This window comes from Chionomys nivalis, chromosome 3 (assembly GCF_950005125.1).
Source record: "Chionomys nivalis chromosome 3, mChiNiv1.1, whole genome shotgun sequence".
Classification (NCBI taxonomy): domain Eukaryota; kingdom Metazoa; phylum Chordata; class Mammalia; order Rodentia; family Cricetidae; genus Chionomys; species Chionomys nivalis.
Window position 1 is genome coordinate 125,271,706 of NC_080088.1, and position 23,440 is coordinate 125,295,145.

Here is a 23,440-nt window from a genome sequence, read left to right on the forward strand (position 1 = left end):
CAACAGCAGCAATCGTACTGACCCTTAACCCAGAATATTTAACGTAGTCTTGATAAAGAAAAACCCCATTGACAAACACATAAGACCTGATTCCAGGCCTTATCAAAGCCATGATAATCATGGCTAATTGCTTGGCATCCAACATTTGAGAAAATTAGGACAGGAGAACCAAGAGTTTCAGGCCTTCCTAGGCTACACAGTGAGGAACAGATGGCTAATAGTGTGGTACATGCATCTCAAGTGACTGACACTGGAGCAGAATGGGAGCCAAGAAACAGCTCCTACTTATACTGTTATTTGACTCTGACAGAGAGATCCCACAATATAATGGGAAGAGACGGTCTCTCCAAAAATGGCATGTATTTTCTGAGCTGCAGCTGGGAAAACACAGGAAACAACAGCCATTGCTGTACAGCGTGAGAGGAGCCACCAGCTGTCTTCCTAAGTTAGTTAGGGTGACAGGTGACAGGAAACAACAGCCGTAGCTGTACAGCGTGAGAGGAGCCACCGAGTGTCTTCCTGAGCTAAGGCGACAGGTAACAGGAAACAACAGCCGTACCTGCATAGCAGTGAGAGGTGCCACCGGATGTCTTCCTGAGTTAGGGCTACAGGAAACAACAGCCACAAAATGAACAAAACCATATTAGGCTTCTCGTGCACACTGCCACTCATCAGAGCACATGGAGGAAATGAGCAGGGGGGCACACCTCATGTGGCTGACAAAGGACTCAAAATAGTCAAAGAACCTTATGACTCAAAAAATACAAATAGCTGAATTTAAAAATGTGATGAATTGTAAACAGAGTTTAAAACAAAATTCGGTAATAGATACATCAAAAATATTTCATATCATTAGTCATTTAGGAAGTATGGCTTAAACCATAAGGAACTACTAGGAGGGGTAAAATGGGAAAAACTGAGTTCATGGATGCTGGGGAAAGTAGAGGGGGAAGATGGTTCATGTGCTCTTGGTGACTGTAGCCCTGTAACTGCCCTGAAAAGCCTCTGGCAGGGCAATGAAGTCAGTACCCTCATTGTGGGCACTGTGACCCTCACCGTGGGCATGGGATTCCACTGTGGACATGGGATTCCACTGTGGCCCTCATCGTGGGCATGGGATTTCACTGTGACCCTCACTGTGGGCATGGAATTCCACCATGACCCTCACCATGGGCATGGGATTCCACTGTGGACATGGGATTCCATTGTGGCCCTCACTGTGGGCCTGGGATTTCACTGTGACCCTCACTGTGGGCATGGGATCCCACTGTGGCCCTCATTGTGGGCATGGGATTTCACTGTGACCCTTACTGTGAACATGCGATTCCCCATGACCCTCACCGTGGGTGTGGGATCCCACTGTGGCCCTCACTGCGGGCATGGGATTCTACCGTGACCCTCACCAAGGGCATGGGATTCTACCATGACCCTCACCAAGGGCATGGGATTCTACCGTGACCCTCACCGTGGGCATGGGATTCCACCGTGGCCCTCACCGTGGGCATGGGATTTCACCGTGACCCTCACTGTGGGCATGGGATTCCACCGTGACCCTCACGGTGGGCATGGGATTCCCCATGACCCTCACCGTGGGCATTGGATTCTACCATGGCCCTCACTGTGGGCATGGGATTCCACCATGACCCTCACCGTGGGCATGGGATTCCCCATGGCCCTCACCGTGGGCATCGGATCCCACCATGGCCCTCACCGTGGACATGGGATCCCACCATGGCCCTCACTGTGGACATGGGATCCCACCATGGCCCTCACTGTGGACATGGGATCCCACCATGACCCTCACTGTGGGCATGGGATCCCACCATGGCCCTCACTGTGGGCATGGGATCCCACCATGGCCCTCACTGTGGACATGGGATCCCACCATGGCCCTCACTGTGGACATGGGATCCCACCATGGCCCTCACTGTGGGCATGGGATCCCACCATGGCCCTCACTGTGGGCATGGGATCCCACCATGGCCCTCACTGTGGGCATGGGATCCCACCATGGCCCTCACTGTGGGCATGGGATCCCACCATGGCCCTCACTGTGGGCAGGGGATCCCACCATGGCCCTCACTGTGGGCAGGGGATCCCACCATGGCCCTCACTGTGGGCACGTCATTTCACTGTGAGCCATGTGCCTGGGAGAAAGGAAAGCATGGGATGACGGGGACTTCTAGAAGAACCACAGTCTTATGCCTAGTGCTGCTGTGAGCCCTGGCTGCTCTGCATGCTGCTATCCTCTGCAGTAAACCATATGAACTAAATACCAACATCACACAGGAAGCCCAGAAAGCCTGTGGTGAGGGAAAGCAAGTCACAGGAAGGGCAGACGCTATGCAACTCTGATCATGTACCTTCTGTGTAGACAGAGACTGCTTGTTGGTTCCCAGCTGCCCAGACCCGAAATAATCACACAGAAACTATATTAATTAAAACACTGTTTGGCTTATTAGATAAGGCTTCTTAACTCTTACATCTTAAATTAACCTATTCCGATTATTTTGTATTTTACCACAAGGCTAGTGGTTTACCCATAAGTTTCCAGTGTATTTGTCTCCTTTGACAACTACATGGCATCTCCTTGACTCCTGCCTAGTCTCTCTCTAAATTTCTGTTCGGATTTTCTGCCTGGCTTTATTCTGCCATTCCATTGGCCAAAAACAGCTTTTTTTTTTTATTAACCAATGGCAATAAAACATATTTACAGCATAGAGAGGGACATTCCATCACTTCTTGAGCAGCTTCAGCCATCTCTAGGGAAAAGGTAGGGCAAAGACTGCCTCCAATGTGGAGGCTGAAAACAATGGGGAGGGGGTCATTGTAATGGGTTTGCCAGCCCCAAGCAGGCTGCGAGTCCCCAACAGCTTGCTGTGGGTCCGAAAGCAGCCAGTCCCAAGCAGGGACGGTGCACTAGACCATGCGGCAGATCTCCAGGTCTCCATGTGACCACGGTGTGTGAGAGAGACGGATAGGCCCACCATGCAGAGTGAAGTTGGATATTTATTCAGGGGGTTATAGACATGGCACCAATGAAATGGATTTGCTGCGAGTCCCCAGCAGCTTGCTGCGGGGTCGAGACCACGTGGCAGGTCCCCAAATGAAGGTGGCTGGTCCCCAGCCATGTGGCAGCTGGCTGATCCCCAGCGGTGGGTGAGAGCGACGGATAGGCGCACCATTCAGAGTGAGGTTGGATATTTATTCAGGGGGTTATGGAGGGAGAAGGGAGAAGGAGAGAAGAGCAGAGAGGGTGGGGAGAGAAGAGAGAGACAGAAGTGGGGGAAGGGGAGAAGTGGAAGAGAGGCAGAAGCTGCCTCTCCGAGAGGAAGACAGAAAAGAGACAGAGCTCAGGCCAGAAGCTGAAGATCAGCCTGCCTCAGTGGATGGGGGAGGGAGTGGGCATGCCTTGTCTCTTAAAGAGATGGAACAATCATTACAGTCATGAAGGAGATATATATATATATATATCCATTTCTTTACAGGGTCCCTGTCCAAGTCAATATTTTTTTCTTTTTTTTTCTTTTTTTTTCCAAGTCAATATTTATATTAAGATTTGTGAAGCTCATCTTGTGTAGTTTTTGTATACATATTTTATATTAAAAGCATATCGATATTTTATATTAAAAGTATTATTTTCCAGGTAATAATATGCCTTGTGAAGTATTTGAAAGCACTTTACTGTAATTTACTGTATGTCATTAAACTGTACACTGGGAATAACTACCAGGAGGCAAAAGTAATGTCCAATAGGACCTGGTGAGACAGACACATGCCAAGTAAATAGTCTGACAGATGGTCCTCCTCCTGCGGGACTCCTGGTCCACTCCTGCGGGACTCCTGGGCGACTCCTGCGGGATTCATACAGACTGATGGCAGTGAGAGGGAAGTGGGCTATGGAAAAAGTAGGAAACCTAAAGCACATCTTAGAACCACTAGTTTCTACCTGTGTTGCATGGAACAAGTTGCAAGTTGCCCATCAATCCCCTGTCCTCCTTCACCAGTGAGGACAATCATCCTCACCTCAAATGTGGTCAGGAATCATAAGGCCAGTCCTTACCTACAGTGTGTGCTCATCAGAGGTTGGCTTTCCTCCCCCAGCCACTCCCCTGATCCTTGGGATCCTGCAGGTCCTGCCTTCTCCTCAGCATGTGCCTCTTCTGTTGTCCTTCCAGGGACCTCCAGCACGGGGCCCTGTCTATGCCTGCCTTTCCTTACAGTGTTCTTGCTTCAGATATGTGCACCTTGCCTCTTGTGAGCACTCTACTGAGAAGCCTTCCCTGCTGCCTCCCGCTGTCTCTAGGTGTTGCCCCCAGGAGCAGAGCTGTGGGATTTTGTGTCTGCCAGTGGGTGGGCATCGCCAGCTCTTCCTGTCTTTTCATTCAGTGAGCCTGTGAAGCACGGGGCTGAATCCTCGCTCCACCTCCTGCTTTGGTCCTGCTCAGCAGTGTGCTCATCTGCACAAACGTGCACCAGCAGGAGCCTGGCAGGGCTCTGCCACAAGATGAGGCCACAGAAGCACACCGGATTCAAAGACAGGGAACTCTCTTTCAGCTATTTTCTTTACACTGTGGACTCCATTTGAGAGCTGGAAGGGATCTGAGATTTTATATGATTAAACCCTGAAATGTTGGCCATTCAGTAAGAGGACTGAATTTTCAAAACTGCTTGGGATTAGCAAGGGAATCTCTCTATGGAGGAGGTACCCAAAGAACTGTTATTGGTGGGGAGACATGTGGGTTGTCTAAAGAGAGGGCAGAACAATCCAGTGGTGTAGGAAGACATAACTAGTGACTGGGGTGGCGGTGCTGGCGGGGAGTCCACCAAGATGCTGGCTGCACATCAGGGTTATCACATGGTGGAAAGGGGCAAAACGGCAGGATGAGAGCCATTCCCAGTCCATCCTTTGTCAAACCCCGCCTTCCTCACCCCTCTGTTCTTTCATCTGGGCTGTGACTCAAATGCTAAAATCAAATCCAAATGCCACGCTTGGCGCTCTCTGCTGCAGCCCAAAAACGCTGGCTTTGCATCTTGTGTGTGGCGTACATAGCAGCCAGCTGAGATGGCCTCAGACCCGGGGGAACCTTTGGCACAACCTCAGCCTGATATTTGCATATCTTCAAGTCAATGCAGGCTCACTGAAAGGCCTCATCTCAGTGAGCAATCTATCCCAGATCCACTCCTTAGTTCACCCATATCAGAGAAGTGCTCCAGCCAGCCTCTGACCACTGCACATCAGCATGCATTCACACTTAAGAGAGGGATCATTATTGAGCACCTCAAACCTGAAAGCAAGTGCATCTGCAGCGGGCTAGACCCTGTGCTCTGAGGAACCGCAGTGTGCAGCTGCTCAGAGCAAACCCATCTTTCCAGAGCATTGTGTTCCTTCCTTTCCCAGGCATTGTTGACCTATCCTTTCTTCTCTCTAATCATTGAAAGGGAGATGATGCGGCAGGGCTTCAAGAGGTAGACGCCGGAGGATCAGGAGTTTGATGCTAGCCTGAGTTATAAAGAGTCCATCTTTGGGGTGGGGGAGAACAAAATAAAAGGGCAAAGAGAGGTAAGATTTCAATTGCCCTATGACTAGCCATTGCCCAGCACCCATGGGCCTAGAAATATTGGTGGTGGGAATTCATGGCCCAGGGGTGAGCAGGCGCTGCAGTTGTTCCTCTAGCATTGCTTTGCAATTCATACAACAAAAATAACTGCAGAAATCCAAGCTGTTCATGCCCTTGCTCTTTGGATTAATTTCCCAACATTCTGCCCCCAGTGGAGGTTTGTCTCTCTCAGTGCAATAGTAAGGATGCAAAGTCCCCAACCCTGAACCATCCCAAATGGAAACTACTTTTTTTTATTTGGTTTTGTAACAACCACTACCCAATTACGCTTCTTTAAGCACGAAAACAACAACAACCAAAAAAAAAAAAATGCAGAGCCCTGGTAGAATAATTTGGATACAAAGGAATTCACAGAGCTAGAACCAAAAAGAGAATCCAGGCCACCGTGTTTCTAGTAGAGACAGCACGCACGGCCTCTGCCCCTTGGAACTCACCAGAGACCACTTTTAAAGCCCCACAAAGCAGAAGCTGGCTTTGCAGTATGGCTGTCATTCGGATGCATCTGTGAGCACTGCAGACAGCCTCTCAAGCAGGTCCCTTGCCTCTTCTGCTGTAAACCCAGAAACAAATATTTAGCTGGCTGCAGAGAGCCATCCACATGAGTGCTGTCCCCCCTGGGGGTCTTCTGAAGGCAGCGCCTGGCTGGGCCTTTCACGTGACACAGGACATATAATATATTTATGTCTTGTGTAACCATAGAAACCTGTTGTATTGGGGAAGATGTTGCAATTCTGCTTCTCTCCAGAAAGATGAATAAAGCCACAGGGCAGCTGTTGCAGGCTGCAGGCAGCATTTACTAGTGTCGGCATTTGTGGACATTAACAAAGTATCCAATAGACATAAGAAGGTAAAAACTACTCTGTTATTTTAGACACTCAAAGCCAAGTCATCGTTTTCTTGTATTATCCACCCAATTTGTACCTCACTAATTATCCTGAGGACAGGGGTCTTGTTTGTGGGAGAACCCTTTCTTTAGGGAGTCCCTGGCATAAGGTAAACAAATATACATTTGCTATACAACTGTACCATTGTTGGCTCTACAATAGGGCAGAAAACAGTGTGGCCACTGAGAAGGGTGGGAAATGATGCCAGTTTAACCAGGGCTCTTCCACTCCCTGGGATATAATGGAAAGATTTGCCTTCCTGGTCCCTGTGAGGAAGGCAGTAATTTAGGGGAGGAGCCCAGCCCACAGTAGCAGTGGCCCTGGCTGTCAGCCCTGGCCCTACTCATTTCCCTCTTCCAGCTCAATGCAGGAGCCCTGGGAGTGTCTCAGTGCCCGCCAAAGCTTGCTTTGTTTAGCACATCTATGGTATCTCAACTCATCAAAGGCTTCACAAATATTTATTAATTACAAAACCCCCAAGTGAGCTAAGGAATACAAACTCTATCTCTTTCCCAATTAATTCTGCACCTTTCCATTCGGCAAATATGTATGTTTTGTGGCTCTTAATAGAGCAAGGAGCCCCTTGGCTCTTTTGTCTGTAAGTGGATTGTTGTTGGTTTTGTGTGTGTGTGTGTGTGTGTGTGTGTGTGTGTGTATTGTTTAAAGGAAGTATCCATAAAAGCTCCCAGTGCACCTGATAGATGATTGGGCGACATCTGCTGGCTGGCAATAGAATCAGGCATGTCCACCAAACCAAAAGCCATGCCCTTACCTTGCCCCAGGCCCTAAGTAAATCCTAAATCCACAGGGCCCTGTGGACTGTGGGTGGTAGGTATAATCATAGCTGTGGAGGCAAGGCGTTTACACTTATTGTTATTATTTTCTTTATTATTGTTATTTAAATGGCAGTATTAGAATGCAGAGGATGTTTCCTGCCAGCTAATAACCATTTAAGCTACATTTGGGGGCTTTCATGACTTGACAACAGCTTCTCAAAATCTTGGGCTATTAAGCCCCCTACTGGGCTAATGTGGCAGAAAAAGACAAGAAGGGCACCAGCCAGAAGCCTTTGTGCAGCACTGCCTGCCCAGCCTCTGGAGGAGGGAAGGGAAGCAGGTCCTTTCAGAAACCAATTAGAGGGAGAGAGGAGAGTACCCCCCCCCCAGCCCCAAGCAAACTCTGCACGGCCTGTAGGCTTCAGCCTTCCGGAAGTAGGCAGTGCAGACAGGAAACTGCCCCTACCCAAAGCTACCCAAAGCTCAGCAGAGACAGAAGGGTGCGGCAACTTTTCCAGATCCCTCCCAAGGAGGAGTACGGACCACATTGTCCCCAGACTCCTCTTTCCCAGTGTGGATATCCTACTAACAATTCCCAGGAAGATCTGGGAATGGCCACTGACTCTGAAGGTCACACGACATCCATACAGACTGTATCTTCTATATCTAACAGTCTCATTTTCAGACCAAGTAGACGTGGTCTGGTCACATGACCTTGTACAGAAATTTAAAGGTGAGTCTTGAATATTACAGTAGCATTTGACCGGGACATACAGGGTGCTGTCTAGAGCAGCTCCAAGCGCCCTGCCCTGTGTGCTGCTGTGCTGAGTTGTGGGCTCCTTTTATAAGTTCCCAGTATGCACTTGGCTGTGCCTCCCTGCTTACCCAAGCATCCTTCTCACTCATCAGGAGCCATTCAGCTTTTTACTGTGACTTTCTTCAGGGCAGTTATAGAACAGAAGGCCTGGAGCAGACTCCAGTACCCCACCCAGGTGTAAAGCCCCTAAGTAACACATAGAAGCATTCTGCTTATGTGCTCCTTCCAATGCCTGCTTGACACTTCGTGAATGAGGGTGCTGGGCCTCGTGGGAACTCAGAAGACCATTATAGTTACAGTGACTCTTCTGTACTTTGCAGAAGGACAAAATCAAATGAAGATGAATCCGTACACAGGGAATAGTGAGGGACCTGGTCCTGCTGAGAGCTAAGGGGATAGGGCAGGTGTCTGGTGAGCTTGGAGCTTCTAGCCTGAGTGATCCCAGGTCAGCGTCTGTGCCTCTAAGGGTGGAGGGTGCCTTAGGAAGGCTGGGTCTAGAAGTTTACCATTCTTTGGCGCTTTGCCATGAACAGGCTACCCATGGTAAGGAGGGTAAGGCATTCCCTTGGCTTTTGCCAGCAGGCAAGGAGGTCTTGACGACCAGCAGCGGAACTCAGCTGTTACTGTAACTACCCACAATTCCTTTGAACTGGGAATTGGAGCTTATGGTCTATGAGGCCCAGAGCTGCTAACCTGGAGGGGTACCTGATGGTCCCGATGCACACATACGCACACCCACCTTTCCTTCCACTGTGATGTGATGTGGGGCCATCCCAAACCCTTACAATTTCCAAACAAGCAGAGAAAGGAGAAGCCAGTGCCATGGACTTGAGGCATGCACAGCATTCCAGAAACCTGACCCCAAGCCAACCCTATAAAAACAAGTGAAGGTCATTTTCCAGGGAGCCACCTCACAACAAGCACCTTCCAGGTTCTGCTGAGGAGCTGGAAGAAAGGGATCCTGGAATTACTGTGAAGCAGTAGACTAAAGTGGTTCTCCTGGGGTGTGAAGGCTCCCTGTGTGGTTGAGTTTTCATAGTTGTGTTGTTCCCACAATGCTGGGCAGTGTGTGTGTCCCAGGCACAGGTAGTGACATTTAGGAGAGACCCTTAGAAGTCTATGTAGCTACCTAGCCTCCAGAGCTGAGTAACCCAGAGCCCCTGTCGCCACACCTAGTTTTTCAGCCAAGGCAGAAGTGAGAACTCCCCGGCTCACTCATGAGCTCTGTGAGCAGGACCAGAGCTGACGAGCCGTGCTCTAGAGCAAATCTATATGTGTCCATGACATGGAGAGTTGATGGCTTAGGCAGAACAGGCTTCTCCAGGCAACAGTGGAAGTGATATCTGGAAACTAGGTTGGCACTATAGTAAGGAGGGGGTCACGTGACTAAAGTGCCGGCTCAGTGGGGAATGGGGAGAGACTGGTAACAGGAAAGGGTTTGTCAGTGAGCAGCAACAGAAATTAATTCAAAACCAAAAACCTTGCGCGTCTGAGCTCTGCCAGAGCTCACTCGCCTGTATTGCATCACGTGATTTCACTGCTGATTTGGTCCTGAGCACAACACACACCTACACTGCACATGCCATCACACAGCTGGGTGGGTGATGGAGGAGTTACTTTCATTTAATAAAGAAACTGCCTTGGCCCATTTATAGGCCAGCCCTTAGGTGGGTGGAGTAAACAGGCAGAATGCTGGGAGAAAGAAGCCGAGTCAGGAGTCGCCATGATTCTCCCACTCCAGACAGACGCAGGTTAAGATCCTCCCTGGTAAGCGAGCTCGTGGGGCTACACAGAATATTAGAAATGGGTTAGATCAATATGTAAGAGCTAGCCAATAAGAGGCTGGAACTAATGGGCCAGGCAGTGATTAAAAGAATACAGTTTCCGTGTAATTATTTTGGTTCATAAGCTAGCCATGTGGGCGGCTGGGTGCCGGGGACGCAATCCCCGCCGCTCTTATTACAACAGGTGGGGTCCCTCACTGGCCTGGCCTCTAGTGAGCAGAGGTGAGTGGACTGGGAGACCCCTGTATGGTCAAGCTCCAAGGTACCCCACCCACCTCCCAGAGGGTGGGGCAGTGGCGGGCTGTGGTAGCACTCATCAAAGTAGTCTCTCTGTGTCTTTACTTCCTCTGCTCTGGCCACTCTCTATTCACCTAACAGGGACCAGAAGTCCAGGACAGTACTCAGAGCCTTTTCCTGTATTCACCTATAGGGAGTGTTGGCATTCCATATTCTGCGTAAATGGTTCGTGCACATGCGCATGCACGGCACACACATCCCTCTTGTGTGGGCTGTGACTCACCCAGGATATCAGTGCTTATTTACTCTGTGGAAATGGGGGAGGGTCCTTGGTGTCTTCCCTTGCCCACCTCTGCAGTCAGTCTTAGGTAATCGCCATAGGAACCAGAAGACAGTAAGTGCAGGAGATTAGATGACTTTACTGTTTATCTGTCAGCATTTTCACCAAGGGATGCATGTACAACTAGAAGAGATAAAAACTCCAGGGGGACTCACAGTGGCAACACAGGGACAGCTATTATGTTCGTAGTATGCCTTCTGCTGCAGACTCTCACGTACGCATGCATGACACAGCAGTCTCTGAGTGGAGCAGCAGATGTGCGCAGACATGCACATGCGTCTGATTCCTTTACGGTCCTCACCGGGACAACAGAGTGGGAAAGAAAAATGTCCCTTCAGGGTACTTCCCACCTGCCAGATGCTGTGCCCACACTGACTATCCCCTGTGGTTAACCTGGTTCACCTGCTGGCCTTATGTCCCAGGGAAGCATCTGGAAGAGTGGAATTCCATCCTCCCAGACTTCAGGTCTTTCCATTCCAGTCGCATTCACAGGGACTGCATTGGGCTCTACCCACATCAAACATCAATTCAGAGGGCGCAAAAGCTGTGTGTCAGGGAGAATGCTATCGCCAACATGCTCCCAGCAAAGACTAAAACAATAAGATACCAAGAAATGAGGCTTCAGCCCAATTACAGCTTTCTGTGTTCCTGCCAGCTGCTCGTGACTACTGTTTTCCCAAAAACCAAGAAGCTGGGCAATACCATGAGCTTCTCCTCAGTACAAGCTAGGCCATTCCCTGCCAAGAGAGGCTTGCAGAGCTCCAGGGTTCAAGGGACTTTCTTTAACAGAGAAAATATATAGCTCAATAAAAACAGTTTTTAAAAAGTCATGTAATTAGTAAAAAGCTTTAAAAAGCATTATGAAAGATAAGTTTTATTCTTGTATCAGTTTAAACACAAGTCAGAATGTATTGATCGTGCGTGCGTGTGTGTGCATGTGCATGAGAGGGCGGGGGGAGAGGTGTGTGGAGGGAGGGAGAGAGATGCAGCCATTTCCCTTCAGACAACCAGATTCTAGAGGTGACATGAGGGTTTTGGCCTTGAGAGGGTTCGGAGAGCAGCCACTTGAGGAGTGCGTGAAGCAGAAGCCTTTCCCAGGAGATCTGGGGAGAGGGCGTGTCTAGCAACTGGACTTCTGAGGGCTAGACTGTGAACAAAGAGGGTTTGGACCAGCAGATTCAACATCAGAGTCATGTATGACTGTAAGGTCTGGGTGTGATAGTTGCTGAGGAGAGCAGCCTGTATCTGGGGAGTCCCCACATCTTCTGTGTACACGCATGTAGTTTCTCTCTTGAGTTTTCTGGTCTCATCAGTATCATAACTACTGGTTATGGTATTGCCAGCTTTGGGCATCAACGCCACACAAGGTTCTGGGGACACTTCCTTACCCCACACCAGTTTTCTCCAAAGCTTAAATAGAAAAGGTATTTTCTAGCAATGTTAAGGGGCAGGACTCAGTGAACTACAGCTCGGCTTGGCACTGTCAGAGGAAAGCGGGGTTCCACGGGCAGGGTCATCCATCACTCAGCTGCTCCCTTTGTCAGTTATAGTTCTCAGCTCCAGAGCAGGACGATGGCCACCTTCTGTGGCTCTGTGCCTACACATAGTCCAGAGTCAGCCTCAGGAAGCCGCATTCAGATTTCCCTGAACACAGATGTTAAAAGGACCATGTTTATGATCGGGTGTCAACTGCGCCACTGCTTGCTCTCTCCAGCATGGTGTTCGCTGACACAGCCCACTCTCCCCTTATTAACTGTCTGCTAAGATTAGCCATAAAGAGCAGAGGGGCTGGCCTGTTGCCCAGGAGAGCTCCCAGATGCTCAACTTCTTCCGTTTCTCGCACTCTTCTGAGTGGCTTCTGGGGACATGGTTTCTCAGCTGTTGGCAGGACTGTGAGAATCCCAGGAAAAGTGAAGGTGCTTGGCCCTGAGGGCAGGCAGTGGTGTCAGAGGCACTGAGCATGTGCAGCAGCCATTCAGTGAGAAGAGCTTTTTCTTGAAAGAACTAGACTGTGATCTTGGGGCTCAACGTGTCGGAGGCTGCCTCTCTGCCTGCACACAGGGACTGAAGGCCGGCTTCTCGCTGTCCTTTCCAGCTTTGGACTGTAAGTCGGTTTGCAGCAAGTGACTGCTCACTGGCACAAGAGAGGCTTTGAGGCAGGAATTAGAATGAGCTAGGGAGGGATGCTCTGACATAAACAATGGCATGCCTGTGCAGAACCCCTGCCCAACTGATGGACATGTGCTTCCAGGGACCAGGAGGTCATGTTTGCAAGTGGAAATCCTTTCTGGAGCCTCTGCCAACCCGTCTGCCCCTTGAGCAGGATGAGCCCTAGCAGCTCCACAACACTGATTTGTGCCTGTCTCTTTGGGGGCTGCCACAATGAGCGTTTGGAGCCCAGCTCTGGCCAGGATGGTTTATCTTTGCCAGTATCAGTCTAGGCTCTGGCACAGCTGGAGCAGGTACAGACTGGCTATGTGGGCACCTTGGAGAGGCTGCTATTGACTCTGGATTGCTCTCTCCCACCCTTCTAGTTCTTACCAGGGTATCAGTTTATGCTATGACCTTTGCCCTCTGTCCTTCATAGCTTGGTAAGCTAAACCTGTGCTAGCCCCATGATAGGCAGCAAGAACAGGGCCCTCACCATCCCTTGGGAGCCCACGAGTAGAGAATGCCAGGGCAAGAAATTCAAGCTAGAATTCTTAGACAATGAGACTCACAAAGGGAAAAAAAAAAGTGTGCTCAAGGAAATTAGTGAGTAGGGCCAGAGCTTGTTAGACAAACCAGAGAGTAATAACTGCAGGGTACGGGGGAGAGAGGCTGGCCACGGTGCCCACGACATAGTTGACCAGGGTGTCTCATTTCCACTGCTCCTGCCAGATCCTGGTTTCACTCATCCTGAGGCCTTGATATCTTCCCTGATAAGCTGTAACTAGTTGTGCCTGCAACACCAGCTCTTCTTGATAGTTCCGCTGCTCCCATTATGGCCATCAGAAGACTGATCAAAACCAGGCCTAGTCAGTGCCAAAGGCCTTCTGCAGAGCACCTGCATGCTCACGGACACACTCGCTTCTCACTCCCACCCTAGCTGTTCCTGCGGTGTTTACTGGTATAATTTACAATCCATGTACAGAGGATCATGACCATCCAGCCCCTTCTCTGAGCTTCTCCAGGGCAGTGGTTGTATTTAGTCAGAGCAACCCCTGTTAAGGATCTGATACACAACAGTTGCAGAACAGGAAAAAGAATTCTGTTAATATAGGATCTTTTTTGTTTGTTTGTTTTTTGAGGCATAGTTTCTCTATATAGCCCTGTCTATCCCGGAACCTGCTCTGTAGAACAGGCTGGCCTCAAACTCAAAGATCCAATTGCCAGATTAGGGTCTTAGCAGGTCAAAGTAGGCCTAGAACTCATGATTTTCCTGCTTTGACATCTCAAGCACTGAGATTATAGGCATGCCCCAGCACATCTGGTTCACAACTGGCCCAGTTGCCTAATGGCCAATGAATGAGTATACTGAGTATCACTTACTGTTCTTAACCTCAGTCAGTCCTGGATAATAGCAGGATTTAGTCTGCTGTTTCAGTTTGCTGGGGTAAGGAATAGAAGACTACTCTGTCACTTGAATATGGATAGTTTGAGCTTTAGAAACTGTGTAAAGTCATACAGAGATCACAGCATAGGGACTGGCTAAGAAGAAGTGAGCAGTCCCTCTGGAGACTGAACCCTCACTGCATGAGCCCCGAGGTCTCACTCTGGATACTTCCAGATGTGAATGTGACTTGGGCCTGTTGTGGAGATGAATCTTTGTCCAAGAGACCACAGGTGGAGGAGGAGGGGTATGGTGATGTGTGGGCACCTTTGTGGCCATCTTTATCTCTCTGTAGAATGTGCAGTGTGTACACTAAACACTGAACAAGCCTCTAGTCATTTTATTCATAAACCAGGGTTCTGATGGACATTTCTGTTTATTTAGAATGTGTCATGAGGTGTCCATTAAAATCTGCCATGGGGGAGACATATGAATTCAAAGCTTGTCACATCCTCATTCCCCACCTTGGGGAGGGGAGAGGCTCAAGGAGCCTGTACCATCCATCAAAACCACTCATGAGTCTGTCTCCTCATCTGGAAATGAGGAGGCTGTGCTCTGGGCCTAGCATCATGCCTAGTGTAGTGTAGGTGATTAGCAAGTGTTTCTAGAATGGACTAGAATAGAGCCTGTGCTGGGGGTTGTCCCACTGCCACAGCAAGAGTGCCTGCTCCTCCAGGCATATGCTAAATGCCAGGGCACACGCTGTTCACACATCGCCCCATCTGTCCAGCTCACAGCTGTGTGAGGCAGCAGGCACAAGCAAGTCACAGTGTGGAAGGCAGTGGGGGCCCTTGGTGCTGGAGGCCAACTTCATAGCGTGTGTCCTTTTCCTGATGGCTCTCTGATGTTTTCCACAGGGCCTGTGCCAGCAGTGAGACAGAAAGCGAAGCTGGAGACATCATGGAGCAGCAGTTGGAGGAGATGAACAAGCAGCTTAACTCGGTGACCGACCCCACGGGCTTCCTGAGGATGGTACGACACAATAACCTCCTGCACAGGTATGGCAACTGCCATGAAACATGAGGTGCTCCCAGCAACATGTCGCAGGGCACGGAGCGCTGGTGATGTCAGATAGCTATAGAGGCAAACCTGGTTCTTCGTCTTGGCACTAATAGTTCAAACAGAGGTGGGGCAGGCTTTCCGCCACCCTTTTTTGATATGATGGAGCCCAAGGATGTTCTGCTGCCATGCCAGCTCTGAGCTACTCTCCAGCCTCAGGAAGAAGCGGAGCGGCTCTCACTTCTCTGCCAGCTTCTCACAGGCCTGCAACTCAGGAGGCTGAAAAGAGCCCAGAAGCCAGTGGAGTAGGAGTGAGCGACGGCCCAGAATGAGCTTGTCCATGTCAAGCCTTCCTGGCCCCAGTTCCCTGTCACTTCACAAATGGGTGGGCCAGGTGAAACTGCCACGCCTGCGTGCTTAGGTTAGCCGCATTTTACAGTGCTGTTTGTGGTGGCAGTGCTGGCGGTGATAGTGGTCGTACCGCTGATGGGGGTGGTGGTCGCTGTATGGCTGTGATAGTGGTAGTGCTTGTGTTGGTGTTGATAGTTTTGGTGGTAGTTCTGGTAGTGTTTCGTGCTTGTGGTGGTAGCAGTGGCTGTGGTAGTGGTTTTGATGGTGGTAATGGTGTTAGTGAGGGTAGTGCTAGTGATGGCAGCAGTAGTGTTGATCTGGTGGTGGGGTGCTAGTGGTCATGGTGGTGGGGTGATAGTGGTAGTTGTACTGGTGGTGATGGTGATAGTGGTGTTGGTGGTAGTGTTGATGGTGGTAATAGTGGAAGTGGTTGAGGTGGTATCATAATTTATAGTTCCTGTCTTCAAGGACTTTGGGCTGCCTCAGGGCTACAGGGGCACTGGACTGGGTGGGTGGCCCTAATTGGCAGCCCTACTGTGTGGCCACTGTTACCTTGTTTGCTGCAGCCTGGTTTCCTGTCATTGTGTTATCATGGAGACAAAAGTATGTTTGCCTTCCCAGGGCCCAGAAACCTTGGGAAAAAAGCCAAAGTCTGGAGGGTGAAGCTGGTGCTGCCTCTTCCTGCCCTTGCATGCAAGGCCCTCCTAGCCCTCTGTCATGCACGGAGGAGTGGGATTACTCTAGGCTTGTGATCTAGTACAAAGAGCCCACAACTTGACTCAGGCCTCACTGGGGTGAAGTGGTGTTACACTGAGAAGTCAGCTTCCCCAGTCCTAACATAGGGATAGACTCTCGCTCCCTTCAGTGGAGCAATTAAGGACCTAGTTTGATGTAGCTGGCTTTCAGACTCATGGACAGCATTGCAGAGATAGTGGCTTTCTTGCCACGCAAGAGGGAGGCTAAGAGGCTTCTGAAAATGTGGGGATGACTTTGAAAGGATTGGAAATGACTTGTACTTGTGCAGTGCACCTGTGTCGGGTGCTAGCCATGGTCGCGTGCAGCCCTGGTCCTTTTTCTCCCAGCACCATGCATCCTCATGTGAGAGCCGCCAAGGGAGAACATCACCCCCCAGCACTCCTATATTCAGGAGCTACTGCGCCCAGGGGCTGGGATGTGTCCACAGCCATCAATTTTGGAAAGAGGGTTTATGTCCGGAGTGGCTCAGAGACAGGTCCTCGATATTATGTGGTGCTTGCTGACTCATTCAGACAGCATGGTGCCCCCCCAAAGGCAGGTGTGTCCCTGGTGGCCCAGGGGGAGACAGTAGGCACTGGCACCTTGGTTATCTGTCTCTCTTCCAATCAGGATCAGACATCCCCCTTCAAGGGGAGTCCAGAAGTTTGCCGACCTTTCGTTCCCTATTCTGACTGAGACCAACCCATGCCCCTTCCCCTGGCCCGTAGGTAGGCATAGTAGTGACCACTCAGTACCCCCACCAGTCCTGACAGTGCTGGGATGGCGCCCACCCACTCCCGACTCCACATGTGCCTGGGCAAGGCAGGAGACTGACTTTTTCTAGGTTCCTGGCTTCCCTCCAGGCGGTGTAGGAGTAGATGCAGGTGAGAAATTAAGAAACAGCTGTCAGAAGCCACTTGCAAAAAGACCCATCAGGCAGTGACATGCTTATTCTGAAGAACAGGAGACTACAGGCCACCTAAATTCCAGCCGTGCTGCTTGTGTTAAATGTGAAATCTCTCACAGGCAGTGTTTCTTCACTACTTTTTAATTCACGTTCTTGTCCAAAACATGCTAATCCCCAGATTAGGAGATGAGAGCAGGCTAAGGAGTAGGCTCAACCCAGCAGGCCCTCATGCTTCCTGTCTGATGCCCTGTCCTCATTTCGACCTCCCAGGCCTGAACCTGACAATAACCAGACTGCAGTGGAGGAGCGAGAGCCGGAGAGCTTCCCAAGTCTCACGCTCCGCACGCGGTGGGCTGCGGCAGTGCTTCGTGAGCTCTGGGGAGGGCACATGACAGGCGCTTACATCACACTTCAGGACAGTAGCAAAATTACTTATAAAGCAGCAATGAAATAATTTTATGGTTGGGGTCACCACAACATGAGAAACTGTGTTAAAGGGTCGCCGCATTAGGAAGGCTGAGAACCACCTACAGGCTGAGACCCACACCCCACTGGTCCCCACTCTGAATGCCCTCACCCCATGCTTCAGCACTCACGGTTCATAGGAAACTGCTATGATGTGACCCTGGAAAGGGGCCTTGCTAGATGGCTGGGTCTCCCAACAGATTGATGGCAAGATGGGGTTCGTCTCTCACCCCACCCTGAGGCAGGTGGGTGGTCACCTAACCTTTACTCAAGCTCTTTACTCCCTTGCAGGATGGTCAGTGTGTCACCTGCTATCTTTCCTACTCTCCTCTCCTCTCTCCACAGTCTGTCCCCTCTGCATGACCCACAAGATTCCTGGGCCTGTCTTAACTGCCTTCCCTAGAAGCCTTTGCCTGGCACTGGGACATGGCCAAATGAGGCTCTCCTGAGATGAAGGTCATATCACACACACACACAGCCTTTGCCCCTCGGCTGCCCTACCTGAGTACTCTCTTCCTCTCAAATCCCTGGATGCTTTCTGTAGTGGTCACTGTCTGCCCCTTGGTCTCTCATTCCCCAGGCTACATACTCACCAAAGCCGGGTGTGGTCTAGGATTTCTTTCTCTATCACAAGGTACTGGTTACCTTGCTACTGTTGAACAGGTCTGACTCACTGATGGGAAGAGATGAGCAAGCAAGGAAGAAGGTCTAGAAGGGTTCATTGGTCAGGATTAAAGCAAACATTCAGTCACCCACCACCACCCCAGCAAAGAGAAGGCATCCATGAGCACCATGGAGTGCTTCCCTGATCTCTGCTGGCTCCTCCTATGGCTGTGAAGGGCACTGTTAACGTGGGAGGCCAGTCCTACCCTCTCCAACTGACCTTGGGGGAACGTCCTTCTGGCTTATTCTCAAACTATCAGGCTTGCAAGAAAGACAACCCAGAGCCTCACAGCTAGACCCTGAAGAGCCAGCACAAAATCTGGCCTGTCAGATACAAAGTCTCCCTGACCCTACTCACCTTCCTCAGGGCATTGCCTCCTTTTGCTTAGGCTCCTCCAGGGACTAAACAGGAGCCTTCTGGGCCCATGGAGTACCTCTGCCCAACAGGTCTCTGAGAGGTCCTTGGACTTGCGTGGGGATCCAGAGGCCCTGACAAGGGCTGACCATGTTGCTGTCATGATGGGTAGGTGTGATGGCTGCCACACAGGCCTGTACTCTAATCTCTCCATACCCAAACACCAACAAGCTTGATGGGCCCCTGTCCTGTCCCTTGAATGGCGTCAGCAGGAAGAATCAACCAAGTTTCAGGCATAGTACAGAGAACAGATGGAGGGACAGGTCCATTGCCATTCTCAGTTTCTGCGGAAGGTGGTAGGTTCTGTGGGGCAGCGGTGTATGCCAGGTGGGAGCGGGCTATTGCAGAGGTACCCTAGGAAGTCTGGAGAGGGGAGGAGTGGAGGCGGAGCTCCAGCCAAGGTGGGAAAGCCTGAGGAAGCAGCTCCTGCTGAGGAGGACCCCTTCTGTGAGCCCAGCCTGGAGGAAGGCCTAGAGCTAACAGCCCAGTTCCAGCCCAGGCAATCATTGACCACTCCCTCCCCACAGGGAGAGTCACACCCAGCAGCTTGTGTGTCCCCCCCCCCCTTCCCCATTGTTCTACAGCAGTGTAGTGAACAATACAGCCTGGGTTGAGTCTGCTCTGTCTCCTCCCTGCGCAAGGCCGACTGCTGTGCTGCGCAATCCTCTAGCCATAGATTAATAGACATCATCTGAGAAGCTGGCTAATAAAGACTACAGCCTGAGAAAACCCTCTGCCTAGAGCAGAGCTGTCATTTACCCAAGTGGAGCTGGCCAGAATGGATGACAAGACAGTGATTCAGCGCCACCTTCTGGATCCCCGTGACAGTGCGAGTCTGGTGCCACAGCATACAAAGCTTGACCCCTGCCCTGCCACTGAAATTCTGTGCCTAGCCTGCAAAGGAAGAGCAAACAGCCTCATCACAGGCCCAGGGCAGCTGCCCATGCTATAGAAACTGCCAAGATGAGAGAAGGGGACAGGACCCTGGGGACATGCCTGCTCCTGGGCCAGTATGAAGTGGAAAGGTATATGTCTTGCCCCAGCCCTGGGCCAGGCTTTCTTGTACAGCCAGAAGGGAGCCATGCAACCACTCTGCTGGAGCATCTCTTCAGAAGACAATGTGCACACCTCACCTCCAGGAGAGATCTGCTCTTCTCTTCCACGTATCCCTGGATATGGAGTGTCACTCCAGGGTCATCTGCACAACACTGGCTCTGACAGCAAAGCCACAGCACACCCTGTCACTTCCAGGAGCAGTGCTGCTGTGTCCCTGGAAATAGGTTAAGTGGGACAGAAAAGACCTGAGGGAGGGGAAGGCACAGGGGAGCCACAGCCAGGGAGGCAGATGTAACTGGTCCTAGAGGAAAGCCTTCTGGTTTGCTCTCAGGCAGCAACTGAGTAGCTGTCACAACTAGCAGGCAGAATACTTGCTGCTGCCTGATGCTATGTCTAGCATCTGGCACAGTCCCTGCTGTAGAAGGACCGGCGGGCTGCTTCCCGCAGCCCGGCTCCCAGCTGCCTGACTAGCTAGCTTATACCCTGAAATAATTCCATAGAAACTGTATTCATTTAAACACTGCCTGGCCCATTATATCTAGCCCTTTCTTGGCTAACTCTCACATCTTGCTTTAACCCATATCTAGTAATCTGTGTATCACCACGGGGTCGTGGCTTACCAGGAAGCTTCTAACCTATGTCCATCTTGAGCCGGAGCTTCATGGAGTCTGCCTGACTCTGCTTTCTTTCTCCCAGAATTCTGTTCTGTCTACTCCACCCACCTAAGGTCTGGCCTGTCAAAAGACCAAGGCAGTTTCTTTATTTGACCAATGAAAGTAATTTTAGACAGAAGACCCTCCTACATCATTTCCCCTTTTTCTGTTTAAACAAAAAGGAAGGCTTTAACTTTAACATAGTAAAATTACATATAACAAAACAGTTATCAAGCAAGACTTACAATTACAATATTTAGATCTATTTTATCTTTTACCATAACAAAGGAAAACTATAACCACCTATCTATTCTTCAACTCCATCAAAGACTCCAGAAGGATATAATATTACCTAATTAAACAAGAAATAAGCAACTTCCAAACTCTAGAAATGACAGGGACATCTCGCTGCCTGGACAGTCACCCAAAGTTCTTTTGTACCATTGGGGCATCCATCTTCAGCCTACAGGCCCATAGTATCCAGCAGACTTTTCCATGAAGCAGGAAATTTCGAATACAGTTCACTCACTTGCTTTTGTATCCTGCAGAATGTCTCGCAGACTCTTTTATAAATCAGGAACCCCGAAAGACCATCTCACCTTTAGGCAAGTTCAGCAGTCCTCTCTCTGTGGGTTCTTTGTGTCCAGACAAGAGCAGTTTCTTGCCCAAATGGTTATCAAACTCCATAAGGAGCCTCCTCGATGCCCATCTTCCTCTTGAAGTAGATTGGTGCTGCCAGGAGCAGACGTGTCTCATTGTCATGAACAGTCCTAAGTTATTAAAACATTAAATGCCATGTTCTGTAATCTTTGAAAGATATGAAGAATGCCTATCTGAAAAAAATCTGTGCACATGTAGAAAATCTAACTAACATGACTACAAGCTTGACTATTATCAATGATTATCCTAATTATACATTACATTTTTAAATGAACTATACAATCACAATACCTTAATCAAGATCAGAAATACATATACATATAACAAAATTGACCTTAAATTTCTATCAATAAGGCAAAATTTATATCAATGCAAATTATTCATATCTATATCATATCCCCCTTTAAATGTAAAAGAACATTTATAAACAATATTTGGGAATATGGACATAGTTATTTCTCTCCAAACTGCTTCCTGCTGTATGGGGGCGCTGTTATTCAGGTCTTTCATGGTATAACGTTCTAGGTTCTTCTCAGTCAGCAGTTGAGTGAAGTAATTTTTTGAGGGTGTTCACAGCAACCTTTCAGGAGGGCGTGGTCTATCATACCATATTGGGATAGAAGCAATCCATAGGGTCTCATCCTCTGTGAAAACAAAAGAAGAACCTCTTTTCCAAAGCATCATATTTTTAGACCCAAATTCTGAAGTCATAATACCCTTATGATATCCATTCTGGTTTAGCTTGGTAGCCCATAAAATGAAATGTCTCTTTGCAACTTAGCTCCTTTACAGTCAAAAAAATTCAAAGAAAATACAATATATAGAATCCAAACTCTGTGAATTTTCCATTTTTACGTGGCTTATTTTTCTTTATTTCTTTTAATTTATAACTATCTATACTCTGTCTCTTTAAAGACTTTACCCTTTTTTGAATGCATTAACTTTAGTCTCTATATTCTTTTTCTTCTCTTTCCCAAGCCTACGTATGTCTAACATTATGACCCATTTAGAGGTCTTTTATGTCTGAATCTGTCCTATTGCATTGCCTGTAACTTTTTTACTGTCCAGAAACATTTTTGCTTTGTGCTTTTAAATCGCTAAGCACTTAAGAATCTAAGCTGTGACATTCCTAGGTCAAAAACAGGTACTGCAGGTTTGCCCCATCCAGTCCAAAATGGTGGAGCCGCTTGTGCCTCTGAATCAGTTGTGCCTCTGAGCTGCAGAGCGGCAGGCTGCTCTGGATGTTGGTTCCACCTCTCTCCAATTTCAAAATGGTGAACGTACCATTTCTGCTAGCTCTGGGGCCGCCAGGTAGGAGCCACACTCAGCACTTTAACTCTGAGACTGCGCATGCAGCATAGAAACTCTTTTATCTGAGTTACAGCCAAATCTGCCAGGCAGAGCACAGTGCAGCCTGGAAACATCTCTCTGGCGACAGAAATCCGCCATGCTCTCCTGCTTGCCTAAGCCTGATCCCAGGTGCAGGCAGGGAGCGCTGAGCCATTGGCATGATCTCAGAGTACTTTCTTCCTGATCCCCAGCAGGCACACAAACACCCAGGCCCAGAAATGCACCACAACGGCGGCAGGGCCCAGGAAGCGACATTTTAAAACTGCACAGCTGCCGGGCGGTAGTGGCGCATGCCTTTAATCCCAGCACTCCGGAGGCAGAGGCAGGCAGATCTCTGTGAGTTCGAGGCCAGCCTGGTCTACAAGAGCTAGTTCCAGGACAGGAACCAAAAGCTACAGAGAAACCCTGTCTCGAAAACTAAAAAAAATAAAAATAAAACTGCACAGCTTTTTTCCTGCTACAGCTGCTAAGTCAGGGAAATTTCTCTGCAGCACGCTGCCAACAGCAAAAAGTTATGTTAATCTCTCTCTCTCTCTCTCTCTCTCTCTCTCTCCTTTTTAAGCCCTCTCAGGTTTTTAAGTGGATTTAACCGACCACATTGAGGTGCCAATTTAGTGGTATGGGAGAATTGTCTGTATTCTGTCAATCATGTTTTAAATAAACGCTGATTGGCCAGGCAGGAAGTATAGGCAGGCCAACCAGACAGGAAGTAGAGGCTGGGCGATGAGAACAGGAGAATTCTAGGAAGGAGGAAACCCATTCCTCCCATTCCAGCCCAGACCACCGAAAGGCAAGATGTAACCTGCCCGACTGAGAAAGGTACTGAGTCATGTGGCTAACATAGATAACAATAATGGGTTAATATAAGCTACAAGAGCTGATAAGAAGACTGAGCTAATGGGCCAATCAGTTTATAATTAATGCAGACTCTCTGTGTGATTTTCTTTGGGGTACCAGGTGGGATGGAAACCTCAGTGAGCAGCCCCTCATGTTACACCCTGCCAGTTCACGTCCTGCAGCATACACTATAGCTTACCATACACTACAGAGCTCAGCAGTCCCTTGGAAAGTGCTGGCCACCAGTTAGCCATGTTGAGGCCACATGAGCCAGGTCGACTGGCAGATTTTGTGACTT

The 23,440-nt window shown here is 49.4% G+C and overlaps 1 protein-coding gene across 3 annotated transcripts in view; it reads left to right on the forward strand.

Moving 5' to 3' along the window:
- Positions 1 to 23,440, forward strand: part of Ttc28 (tetratricopeptide repeat domain 28) — a 477,926-nt gene that overhangs the window by 431,748 nt on the left and 22,738 nt on the right. For all 3 annotated transcript variants that reach the window (XM_057763932.1, XM_057763933.1, XM_057763934.1), the window contains one exon: positions 14,909 to 15,049. In XM_057763932.1, coding sequence (XP_057619915.1) covers positions 14,909 to 15,049 — 141 coding nt within the window. The remainder of the gene's footprint in view (positions 1 to 14,908; positions 15,050 to 23,440) is intronic.